The sequence below is a fragment of the Podarcis filfolensis genome, assembly GCF_964270895.1.
Source record: "Podarcis filfolensis genome assembly, chromosome: 5".
Taxonomy (NCBI): domain Eukaryota; kingdom Metazoa; phylum Chordata; class Lepidosauria; order Squamata; family Lacertidae; genus Podarcis; species Podarcis filfolensis.
Window position 1 is genome coordinate 39,151,287 of NC_139608.1, and position 12,561 is coordinate 39,163,847.

Genomic DNA, 12,561 nt, shown 5'->3' on the forward strand with positions numbered 1-12,561 from the left:
ACTGCTGTGGTACGATCATAATAATGCCTGGTACCGTGTCACTCTGGAATGGCTGAGCGTGGGGCCTTAAAACAACTTCTCCCTTTGTGGGGAATGCTGCAGGCCAGCGATGTGATGCAACCTTCACTCCCTGCAGGAATTTGTGCTGAGCTCTTTCTGCTCTGGAAAAACAAGTTTGTCTTTCTTGCTCCACACCCACAGAACGAGATTCTCTCTCCCCCCCCCCCCCATTTAAATGTCTCAGTGCTGCCTCTCAGGACTCAGTGGAGGAGGAGGAGGAGAAACATTATCTCCCTCTAATTCCTTTTGTATTGTGCTGAGCTGTTTCATCTGCTTCCTAGGTCCTGCTGAATTGAGAACAGATTGAGTATTCCATAGCCACTCTGCTTTTTGAGGCGGCACAACTTTGGGAAGCTGTGCTTTGAAGGCTGCCTCTGGCACGGCGCACTAAACTCCTATTGTACTGCCGGGATAGTGCATTGCTTTGCCATTGCTGGCAAGACCCAGTTTCTCACAATCCCTGCTTTGTACTGCCTGTGTGCTGGAATGACAGATACGTGAGACTTGCTCCGGTGGCTGTGAATCCTGAGTACACTCGGTTAACCCCTGTGGAGCTATTGCTCCTCCTTCAAAGTTGCCTTCCTCCTTGTGCACCAGCATCCGAGCCCCTCTTTTTCAAAAGGGGCAGCTCTCAGAACATTGCTTTGAGCTAGAGGAATGGCTGTAGCTCAGTGGCAGAGTATTTACTCTGCATGCAGAAGGTCCAAGGTTCAGTCCCCAGGCATCTCTGGGTAGTGCTGGGAGAGACTCCCATCTGAAATCCTGGAAAGTGACAGCCAGTCAGTGCAGAGCAGGTATGGGGAGCCCTTGGCCCTCCAGATGTTGCTGAACTGCAACTCCCTTCATCTCTGCTCATAGGCCAGTGGTGGCCAAACTTGGCCCTCCAGCTGTTTTGGGACTACAACTCCCATCATCCCTAGCTAACAGGACCAAGGGTCGGGGATGATGGGAATTGTAGTCCCAAAACAGCTAGAGGGCTACCACTGCTAGGCTATCCTTTTGCTGGGGCTGATGGGAGTTCTAGTTCAGCAACATCTGGAGGGCCAAAGGTTCCTCACTACTGGCATAGAGACAATAATGAGCCAGATGGACCCAATGTTCTGGTTTCGTATAAGGCAGCTTCCAAGGTTCCAGAATACCTTTAGTAAGCCTATGTTTGTGGAAATACCTTTGTATTCTGTGCTGTGACTCCCCATGATATATTTCTTTTTAGTACGCTATCTGTTCTCTCTTTACGTCGGAGCATAGCAGTGCCCACCATCTTTGCTGGAATTGTGGCTGTAATTTGTTTTAACTGATTTCAATACTGTATTTTTAAATCATTGTAAACCTCCCTGAGACCTCATGGCAAAGTGCAGGTAAGAAACAAACAAAGTAGGTGGAAGTGCTTGAGTCCTCCTTAGATTATAATAATCCACTTGACTGCTATAGCCTTGCCTTGAACATGGGCAGTAGAACGTTCTTCCTCAGAAGGTGGTGGACTCTCCTTCCTTGGAGGTTTTTAAGCAGATGTTGGATGGCCACCTGTCATGTATGATCTAGCTGAGATTCCTGAATTGCAGGGGGTTGGACTAGATGGCCCTTGGAGTCCCTTCCAACTCTGATTCTATGAGCACTGCCTTGCTGCAATTCCCCTATCCCCACAGGTGGAGTGTCATGCTAAGGAAAAGGGGCTTAACGTTTTCTTTCTGCTCCAAGTACCTATCACTGCTTGTGGGGTTTCCGGTTATAATGACAGTTTACAGCAGCCTTGTAAATAAGCTGTCAGAATTTATCTGCCTGTTTTTACTAGTCTGCTGAGGACTGGTAGTGGAGAGCCCATAAGTTCTGTCCCTTCTGAAGCAGCCCAGTGCAGAGGAGGAGGAGTCCTGTAGCAGCCCCTTTGGTTTCTATATTGGGCAGGGAGGAGTGTCTGTTCCCAGCCCCTAGACACACACACACACACACACACACACCATTTTGGCCCTCTTAATTGCTCCTTGCTCCCTTTTTTGTTCCTTCTATATTGGTCTTTCCTATCTGCAAAACTGGGTTTCTGCCCTTGTGGATTCATTTCTTTTTCTTTTTTTAAAAAAGGCAGCAACCGGATATTGGCGAGAGTGGCAAAGAGTTAGGAGGATAATGCAGAACAGAGAAGCTTCAGTAATTATTCAGCTCCCCATCCCACCCCCATCCCCCATGATAAGGAACCTTCCATATATATATTTATATATATGAACTGCTCCTTTGTTGTGCTTGGAACTGTGCTATCCAATTTTAGATTCCAGTTCATCTATTTTCACTGCCATTGAGTTCAGCTGTTTGTGTGTGTGTGTTTGAACATGCTATTGAGCACATGTTTTGCAATCAGAAGCCAGACACTTGCCGTTAAAAGGCGCTTCATATCTTTGGAATAATGTAATAGGCTGATAAAAGGAAAATGCATTTCAACATCAATATTACTACTTTAGTTGAAGGGATCTCAGCCACTCCTTTCAGAAATGAGTGCCCACTTCTTAACTATCTTTTCAAAAAAAATAGGTTCTAAAGTCAAGCTATTTTTACTATGTGGATATCTGACTTACTTTTGTCTCAAGTCGTCTGTGGTCCATGATTGCACACTTGACTGCCTACATAGAAGTTACACTAGAAATTAGTAAACATCAAGTATGTGCACATTTGGATAGTACTGAATGGGTGTTTCATCCATTTGAAACATCGTTCCACAACTTGCCCCTTCCAGATGTTTTGGACTACATCTCTGATATTTTAATCTAAAACATCTGGGGGTGGGCAGCAGGTTGGGGAAAGCCGGTACAGTCAGACCTCGGTTGTCGAACGTAATCCGTTTTGGAAGCTTCCGATTGGTTGCAGGAGCTTCCTGCACTCAAGCAGAAGCCGCGTCAGATGTCTGGCTTCCAAAAAACGTTCGAAAACTGGAGCATTTACTTCCTGGTTCTTGACATTTGGGAGCCGAAACATTCCAAAACGGAGCTGTTCGGGAACCAAGGTTTGACTGTATCAACTATTTTTAAATGGGCAATGGTATAAATTTCTGTGCCAGATAATTTTCTGGATAACCTAAACCTACATTTCTCTTTCTCTGTAGAATGCTCTGTCGTGAAAGACTTGAGAGCTCTGGAAGTAGCTTATTTCAAGTCTGGCCCTGCCATGTGGCTGTGCAAAGTGATCACCTTCAGGCAGCAACATGGAGTGGGTAAACAGATGAAAGCAGGAATTTGTGCCTGAATGGTGCCAGTGAGGCTTTTAAAAGCATTCTTTGGGCACTATTGGGGATCAGTACCAGGCACCAAAATGTTTTGAGACAGCACTGACTAGCTGGAACTACATTATGTACAAGGGAGCATTGAACACTCCTTAAACTGAAGGCCTTTGAGCCAACAAAGCTACGTGTCTCTGACATCTCTCATGTCTCTCATTTTCCCCTTCCTTTTTAAGGTATGACTCTGGAAAGGATGGTTACATTGACCTTATGGAACTGAAGCTGATGATGGAGAAACTTGGGGCACCTCAGACTCATCTGGGCCTGAAGAACATGATCAAGGAAGTGGATGAAGACTTTGATGGCAAACTCAGCTTCCGTGAGGTAAATGTCAGCAGAAAATAAAATGTAATGCAAAACCAAATGGGGAATAAAAATGTGGAACTTCTGCTATCACAACAAATGTGTCCCTTCACCAACTCACTTCCTCCTTTAAGCCTATGCTGTTTGGAGCAGCTGTGCTTTAACTTCTGTGGAAAACTCCAGCTTATTGAACACCAGATAGCAATTTCCCAGGCTCAGGTGTTGTGGCATGATACTAGATACAGAGACATCCTCTGCATACTGTAAGACACAAGCTATGTGGATTGAAAGTCTGAGGCTTGAAGGTCAGAAGAACTTTTAACCTAAACTTTCCATGTTGCTAGTAGAAAAACTAAGAAATAATCATCTCATTCTTCTTATATGAAAACTTCTTTCCTAATCAAGAGAAAGCTGAATTAATTCTGAACAATTTTCTTTTCTTGTGACACTACACTCAGCTGTTCATGTCATGGTTTGCAAATGTCACCTGCTAGTAGCAATGCTATTACATGTTTCAACTTCTGGGGTTCAGGGCCACATTGTAATAAATTATTCCCCTCATTGTAGCAGTAGGTATAGAAGGGGGCATTCTCAAGTGTGCACTAAAGCACTACCACATGGGTATTGTCTAGCTCCACTTGCCTGAAGAGGCGGAAGAGCCAGAAAATGTAATCTAGGCACCCCCAAACTCACCCTCCAGCTGTTTTGGGACAACAGTTCCTATCATCCCTGACCACTGGTCCTGTTAGCTAGGGATGATGGGAGTTGTTGTCCCAAAACATCTGGAGGGCCAAGTTTGGGGATGCCTGATGTAATCCTTTCTCAGTGTGAGTGCCTCCCCTTCTTGTAGGGCAGGCATGTCCAACAGGTAGATCGTGATCTACTGATCGATTGTGGGGTGTTCCTGGTAGATCCTGGTAGATCTCTGGTCCCCCAGGGGAAAACGACTGTGGCTTCCTAAAAAAAGCTCAACAACTCTGGTCCATCCAACGACAATGGATAGATCACTGCCATTTTTTTTATACTGTGAGTAGATCACAGACTATTGGGAGTTGGACGTCCCTGGTGTAGGGAGTAGAGTTCCAGTGGTACCATCTTTGAACATGTCATTTACTTAATCAATAAGAACATTGTTTCTCATTAGTGTGTGATTTGGCAGGATAGGTTTTCAAAATAACGCATTGGAGTACCTTTTCCCAACTTTTGGCTTGCCAACTGTGTTTTTCTAGTGGAAAGGGATGACCTAGCCACTGTTAGCCATGCTTTAGTAGCTTTCAGGCTGTAATATATGTGGGTACACCATTGAAAAGGGTTCAGAAACTTCATCTGGTGCAGAATATGGCAGCCAAGCTATTGATGTGGACTGGCTGGTACATAGTGCCCAAGAAAGGTTCATTGGCTTCCATCTTGTTTCGGAGCACAACTCTCTAGGTTCCCTTACCTTCATAGGTTAGGTAGACGGCTACTGGAGAGAAGGCCTGTTATACGGTTGCATGTCAGTTGTGAAGCTGTCTTCCAAGGAAGATCCGCTTGGTGCCTTTGTTACTTTTCGGGTGCAAGGCAAAGTCTGTCTACTTTTGCTTTTGGTGGATAAATTGGTTGTGTGTGTGTGTGTGTGTGTGAGAGAGAGAGAGAGAGAGAGAGAGAATACTGTTGACTATAATTCCTGTTTTTTATTGTTGTTTATATACGATGTCATTCTGTGATGACACTTTAATCTTGACTACTGCTCTAATGGGACGCGGGTGGTGCTGTGGTCTAAACCACTGAGCCTCTTGGGCTTGCTGATCAGAAGGTCGGCGGTTAAAATCCCTGCGACGGGGTGAGCTCCCGTTGCTCGGTCCCAGCTCCTGCCCACCTAGCAGTTCGAAAGCACGTCAAAGTGCAAGTAGATAAATAGGTACTGCGCCGGCGGAAAGGTAAATGGCGTTTCCATGCGCTGCTCTGGTTTGCCAGAAGCGGTTTAGTCATGCTGGCCACATGACCCGGAAGCTGTCTGCGGACAAACGCCGGCTCCCTCAGCCCATAGAGCGAGATGAGCACGCAACCCCAGAGTCGTCCGGAACTGGACCTAACGGTCAGGGGTACCTTTACCTTTTTACTGTTTTAATGTTTTTATTATGCTTATATTTTATTTTATGTTATATTGTTTGCCAATTTTGGCCCAAAAGGCACCATTTAGAGAAGTGCTACCTGACGCCCCAGTTGCTCTTCTAGCAAGATTTTTCAAGCAGGCCATGTGAGCTGTGGGACGTTGGCCCTTCCACACACACCCTCTCAAAATATGCCCAAAGCATCCAGCAAACCACCCCCTGATTAGCTCATTATGCTAAATTAATTCTCTCTTAATGGAACCCAGACACCTGCTTTGCTGCTGCTGTTCTAATTTAATGTGTGAGGATTCATTCTTTGTCCTTGAAGTATTATCTTGACTTACTGAAGGACAAGTAGGGCAGAACAGCTTTCTCCAACTCTGCCTCTCCTGTTACCTACCTGTGACAATGAGCAATGATCGGAAATAATTTGAGAAAGGTGTCATAACCATTCTTCTTTTATTTCTTTTTGTCGGATTACAAACTATGCAATAAAAGTGATCGAGGGGCCTGTTTTGTCTTCATGAAGGCCACTTTCACTCAACAGCTAGTTTTATGATTGGGATGGCTAAGTCTGATTTTGTTTGGGTTCAGGATTGGTGAGGGAACTGCAGTCTAAGGATGTGTCATTCTTCATGTGTGTGTGTGTGTATATGTCTCTCTCTCTCTCTCTCTCTCTCTCTCTCTCTCTCTCTGTGTGTGTGTGTGTGTCTGTGTCTGTATGCATGAATATGCATACACACAGTGGTAGCTGGGGCCCGTTGTGACTGGTAGGGCAGAAAGCCGGGAGCCTAAACCATAGATTGAGCTAAAGGTATGCCTAGGGGTTGGTGAAACCAGTCCCTGCTGGGGTGCAAAATGGTTGTGTGTTGAGACAAGAGCTGGGAGCTGAGCGGTAGGAGATATGGCAAGGCGGTATGAAGGTAGATCGCTGGATACTATGGAGTGTATAACATATGTTGTTGTTTAGTCGTCTTAGTCGTGTTCGACTCTCTGTGATGCCATGAACCAAAGCATGCCTTGGAAACTCACTCTCTCTTCTCAAAGCTTCTCCTATTTGATGTCCATGGAGTTTTCTTGGCAAAATACTGGAGTGGCTTGCCAGTTCCTTCTCCAGTATAACATATATGTGATGCTTTTTGCAGTGGGAAAGAAATGGAAGAGCAATAACTTTTTTTGACAGTAAATAAGTTTGAAACTTTTTATATCTCATCATGATGGCACCATGAGAGCTAAAAGCGCAGGAGGAGGGTGTAGTGCAAAGTTACTTTTTGCAAGAGAGCATTTCGCTTGCCCACCATGGTCTTGCAGATCAGCACAAAAAAGATGATTCATTAGACATGCAACATTCAAGGAAATTAGAACTGCTTTCTCTGCATTTTAAAAATAGGATTAAGGAAGTAGATGAAAAGAGTGATTTGTGCAGATCTATTGCAACTGAGGAACAAGCCTATAAAAGGCTGCAAAATTGCTCTCTGGGGGAATATGCGATTCTGTACAGGCTGAAGCCAACTAGAAGTTTCAACCTAGAAATAAGCAACTTGTCCCTGTTTACTTCCTATTACTTGGCCTGTGTGGCTCTTACTGTTGGCCACCAACAGCAGTTGAGCATCGTATTTATTTCCATGTTGATTCTGGCTGCACCTTGTGCCCTTTGCTACAGGAAAAAGAATTCCCCAGGGAGGTTCATTTCATACCTCTGAAATTTGTGCAGCTGTTTGCTTTTGTAATGGTTACTTATTCCGCCGTACCTTTCCCAAGGGGTGTTTTAATAAAGTTAATTTTGTACTTATCAACCCATCAATATATCACCAATTGCTTCCACACCATTCTAGCCCAGATCCCAAGGTGAAGAAAGTTTCTGCATTTAAGCAATATGCCTGCAACTTCTCTGTATCAGTGTCTGCTGTTAGTAACATGGGGCCAATATTTGTATATGATACATGTGGACGTGCCCTTTTCCTACTTATAAAAATTTGTGTTGTGTGGAAATAGACTCAGCCCCATCATCCACACAGTGGTCTAAAGCATCCTATAAATCACTACTCTGAGGCTTGGCTACTATGCTGGATGTATGGGTTTCTTTACTTTCTGAAGAGCACGCAGTAGGCATACGACTTTGCAAAACCTGAACACACCCACGCCTTGTGGATGATGTCCCCAAAAGTTTGTGTAGCAATGTGAAGAATCTCTCCAGAAGGCATGCGGACAATGTGAACGTGCTCAAATCATTTGCCATTTACACAGAATAGTCCCTTCTACCCATGTGCATAGATGATCTGGACTTGGCAACTTGCACCTATGACTTGTTCCCAGCTGTTTAGTGAGTCATTCCCACATGCCTTTTCTGGCTATGTCAGCTGGTACAACAGCATATTTCCCTCCTTTCTCAGCCAAATGGAGGAACCTGCCCAATGCAGAAGACTCTGGAGCATTTGCTCACTCTGCTACAGCTGGTCATGCCAACGTGTTTACAGGGACCAACCTGACATTCTTTGGACTAGAGTAGGTCTTGGATCTCAGAACATTTGCTGGTAATAGACCTTTGGGTGCTTCTTCTGTGAGGGGGTGTTGTTGGAACAGGGGGAAGTAATATCTAGTATAATAGTGATCCAAGCAAGCGTCAGAAAATCTGAAAGCCCGGGGGATCTCCATTGGCGACATTGCAACTGCAGCTTCAGTTTGTTTGGAACAGACTGTTCTGCATGTGATGTGCTTACTTGTGTTTGAGGAAAGGGTGCAAATGGCTTGAATGGGATGCACTCCCAGTTAGCTGGACCTGTTATTTAAATAAATCGTAAATTTGTTTGTGTATAGCTTCTGGCTCACAAAGGTCACCAAAATGGACAAGCCGGAAAACCAACTACTTATACCAGGCTTCTTTCAATATAGTAACTGTTTCTTTATCACTTTGATAGGTCACCACTGAAACTGAGAGGATCCATGGCTCAGTGGTGGTGAACGTAATTGACATGCCAGAGTTTATTATTATTAGTATTATTATTATTATTTTAATCGATGTTATTTATTAAATTTGTATGCCACCCTTCACCTGTAGATCTCAGGGCGGCTCACAGCATAAAAATACAAGATTAAAAATCAAACAAAATACATAATAAAAACAAGAACAAGAACAGACCAGTAACACCCCTCCCCCAACCTCACATTTAAAAGAATATAGGATGTTAATCAACCCAAAGCATGGTGCTGTCAGGTGCTGCTGTGGTTGCTCGAGAGCAAACAGGCAAGACTCCAAGCTGTCTTTTCCAGGCTTTATTATCTGTACAAAACTATTTACAGTGCAGAGCATCTCAAGTCCATGTCTGCTCAGTCGCTAGCAGAATCTGGGAGTGGGCGGTCCTTATTTATACCTTGCCCAGTATAACAGTCATGTGACTTTCTGTCCCCAAACCTACTGCGCAGAGTGGATGCTGGCAAAGGGGGACTTGGCTCCCCTCTGCTTTGCTCAGGCTCGGTGTTGAGGCTCTCCCTAGCATCTTCTGATCCCTGTGCCCCTTCCCCACTGGAGGCAGGGCTTCCCTCCTCGCCAGAGGAAGAACTGCTTCACAAGATCTTCGGAGGCTCCCTGTAACACAACTGCCCTTCCACCTCTCGCCTCTGAGCTGATGGCAGTTCCCTGGCAGGTTTCAGGGTCCGGGTAGGTTCATATGAAGAGAGGCGGTCCTTGAGATACTGCAGTCCTGAGCCATTTAAGGCTTTATAGGTCAAAAAGAATTGAATTGGGCCCGCAGACTAATCTGCAACCAGTGCTGTCCAGCCAGGAACAGTGTAATATGTTCAAACCGTCTTGCCCCATTGAGCAACCTTGCTGCCGAATTCTGCACCAGCTGCAGTTTCCAAAGCCTCTTCATATAACGCGCTGCAGTCATCTAACCTAAGAGGTTATCAAAGCATAGACAACAGAAGTTGGACTTCACCTTGCTCTATCAAAGGAACCTTTGAGAGCTCGCTTCCAGCTCTCACCTGTTTCTCTGCAGCCACATTGGGACTTGCCCAGCACCTGACATCACATATGACAATAAGGTGTGGGGCAGGTGGGCATGGTTTCACAGGTCAAGTGGGGAAGTTTATATATTCCTGAGCCACCCTCGACAGGAAGTAGTGATTCTGTAGGGTAAAGTCCAGAAAACCCATAATAATTATCGCTGTCATCTCAGGCAGGGTAGGTGGCACTGTAATCGAATCCTTATTTGGACCTAGTCGCCCACCACCAGGTACAAGCCCTCCAACCTGGCAATGGACTGGACAGAAAGTCTAGCCAAGCGGTATAGAATTATTACAGATCACCTCAACCCTTTTCTGTTGGTCCTGCACCAAGATCTCAGGTGGGCACAGCTGATTAAAAACCAGCTTCTTCCAGTTTATACACCCAGGACTCGGAGAGTCAGGTTTGGCACCTTCCTCGGTCTCTGTTAAATGGATCTCTGCTAGAGACTGGGGAGCTGCTGCCAGGCAAAGTAGATGGTATTGTAGATGGACTAATGTATCTCTATAAAAGGCAGCTTTGTAACTGCGTACATACTTTTTTCCAGCTGCAGAAAAGCTTTTAGCCACTTGCCAAGTATCGGAAGCAAAATTATGCTACTCTCAGAAGGGAATCTAGTGGGAGGGGTGTTAGCCCAGTCATAGAGCCCTTCCCTCTATCCTTTCCCAGTTTTCAGCCTCTGGAGTGAGTCATGGCAGTGTCATGGTGGTGTCACTCTTGAGGGATGTGTTGAGGCTGGGAATGTGATTCAGTATAAGGACCTGTCAAGCACACTGCGGCAGCAAAACTTACCAAACATTTGGCTGGACACACCCATCCTATATTTGCTGCTAGAAAAGAGCCCAGCAGTTTCGTAATGCTCCCCCTCCCATCCCTGAGGGACTTTGGGAATTTTTCAACTTTGTTTTTTTTTAAAACGCTGAATTAGTAAGCAGCTGGGAGCTTGCAGGGGGGGGCATGCGGGGGAAGCTTGGGAACAAAGGGTTCTGCCAGATGCCTAATTTCCTGATGAAAGAAGCTGGGTGCAGTTTCTGGTATCTTGCATGCTGCCCTGTAGTGAGAGAATGTGAGCTTTTCAGAGGATAGAAATCCACTCTGATCACACACACATACAAAATTTGAAAGCTGAATTACTGTAGTACTGGCATTCCCTGTTTGGATGTTTTATGCTATTTAGGACCTTAGATGAGTCCTTTGACTATAGAAGAAGAGTTGGGGTATTGCAGTATTGGTGCTATTTAGTTTGGAGCCACTAGGCCAGTTTGCACACAGCAGTAAGCTGTGGTGTATTGGGACCGAGCAGTATGCTAGTCCACCTTGCCTGCTCACTCTGGCTCTGGTCCTTCCCCTAGGTCTGAGTAGGGGCAAGGAGCCATGAAATCTTGGCTTGCCATTAGGTCCAAATTGGGATTGCTCCTCCCTTTCATGCTGATAAAGTGATCACGCTTTTTTTAGATGGAAACCCACCACCATCCCATGTTTGGATATAATGACAAGCCAAGGCTTCATGACTTGTTGCTTGTGCCAGAGGAGGAATGAAGCCAGAGTGATTAGAAGTGCTAGGGCACAGTGCACTGGCATCTCAAGAAGTCAGTGATCTGGTGAAGTAACTGGGTTCAGCATCAGCCTGAAGAAATGAGCAGACCAGATAGATAAGGTGCTATTGAGTGCTATGTCACAAATTCACCATTTTAAATGTAACTTGGGGTGGATGGGGGGCAGGGGGGGACATGGAGAATGAAGAAGGTGCAAGATATTAGGAAGAGAGGCAGCATGAGACATCTCCCTCTCAGACCAGTCACACACAAGCTTGTGCCTCCATATACTCCCAGCTTTCCCAGCTCAGTCTAGTTTCTTCAAGTGTCATAGGGCTGTTTGACAAGTGAAAGGGCCTGAGTCAAAGCACACATGCGCGCGCGCGCGCACACACACACACACACACACACTGACTGTATTGAGTGGGGAGCATTTCTGTTGTCATCATGTGCTCATGGACTTCACATAGGCATTGCTTTGGCCACAGGGAGGACAGAATGCTGGACTTTGTGGCTTTTGGTCTGATCTATCAGGGCTGTTGTTACATTTTCCCGGACCAAACAAGTAGGCACAGAGCAGTGGCAGTGGAGCTATCTTCCTTTTGGTTTCTTCTTTGGACTCAGATTATTCATATATAGATGATCTACATAAATAGTAAAATGGTCATTGATATAAAATAAGCTATCCTGAGGACAAAACAGAAGAGATATGGGAAATTCATTATTAGATCTCCTAATATTTTAGTGTTTACCTAAATCATGAAAGGCTTCAGGTTTTATTAGAAAAGTGGAGTATGTGGCAGGGTGGAGACAACATGCCATTTCTCCAGTTTTGGTCTCCTGCCCCACCGACTTTGCACTGGCACAGGTGAGGAAGAGACTTCAGATCAGGGAAATGGATTTACAGACGGATTAAACCTATCTTCCCCCAGCTCAGTTGCTCTGATCAAATTCATCCCCTATAGCTCTTTTTACGTTATAATTAAATGTTGGCACATTCCTGAGTCTCACATATTTTTGCCTTAAATAAGTTCACTACAGTGGTACCTCGGGTTACATATGCTTCAGGTTACATACGCTACAGGTTACAGACTCCGCTAACCCAGAAATATTACCTCAGGTTAAGAACTTTGCTTCAGGATGAGAACAGAAATCGTGCTCCAGCGGCACGGCAGCAGCGGGAGGCCCCATTAGCTAAAGTGGTGCTTCAGGTTAAGAACAGTTTCAGGTTAAGAACGGACCTCCGGAACGAATTAAGTACTTAACCTGAGGTACCACTGTACTTTATTACAGATTTTCCTG

The 12,561-nt window shown here is 45.2% G+C and overlaps 2 protein-coding genes across 2 annotated transcripts in view; one reads left to right on the top strand and one right to left on the bottom strand.

Moving 5' to 3' along the window:
- Window positions 1-12,561, bottom strand: part of LOC310763727 (nuclear body protein SP140-like protein) — a 116,934-nt gene that overhangs the window by 99,304 nt on the left and 5,069 nt on the right. The gene's annotated exons all lie outside the window — the stretch shown is intronic.
- The window catches only part of EFHD1 (EF-hand domain family member D1), a 28,890-nt gene that overhangs the window by 12,825 nt on the left and 3,504 nt on the right, over window positions 1-12,561 (top strand). Inside the window, exon 2 of the mRNA XM_083616380.1 lies at window positions 3,499-3,646. Coding sequence (XP_083472506.1) covers window positions 3,499-3,646 — 148 coding nt within the window. The remainder of the gene's footprint in view (window positions 1-3,498; window positions 3,647-12,561) is intronic.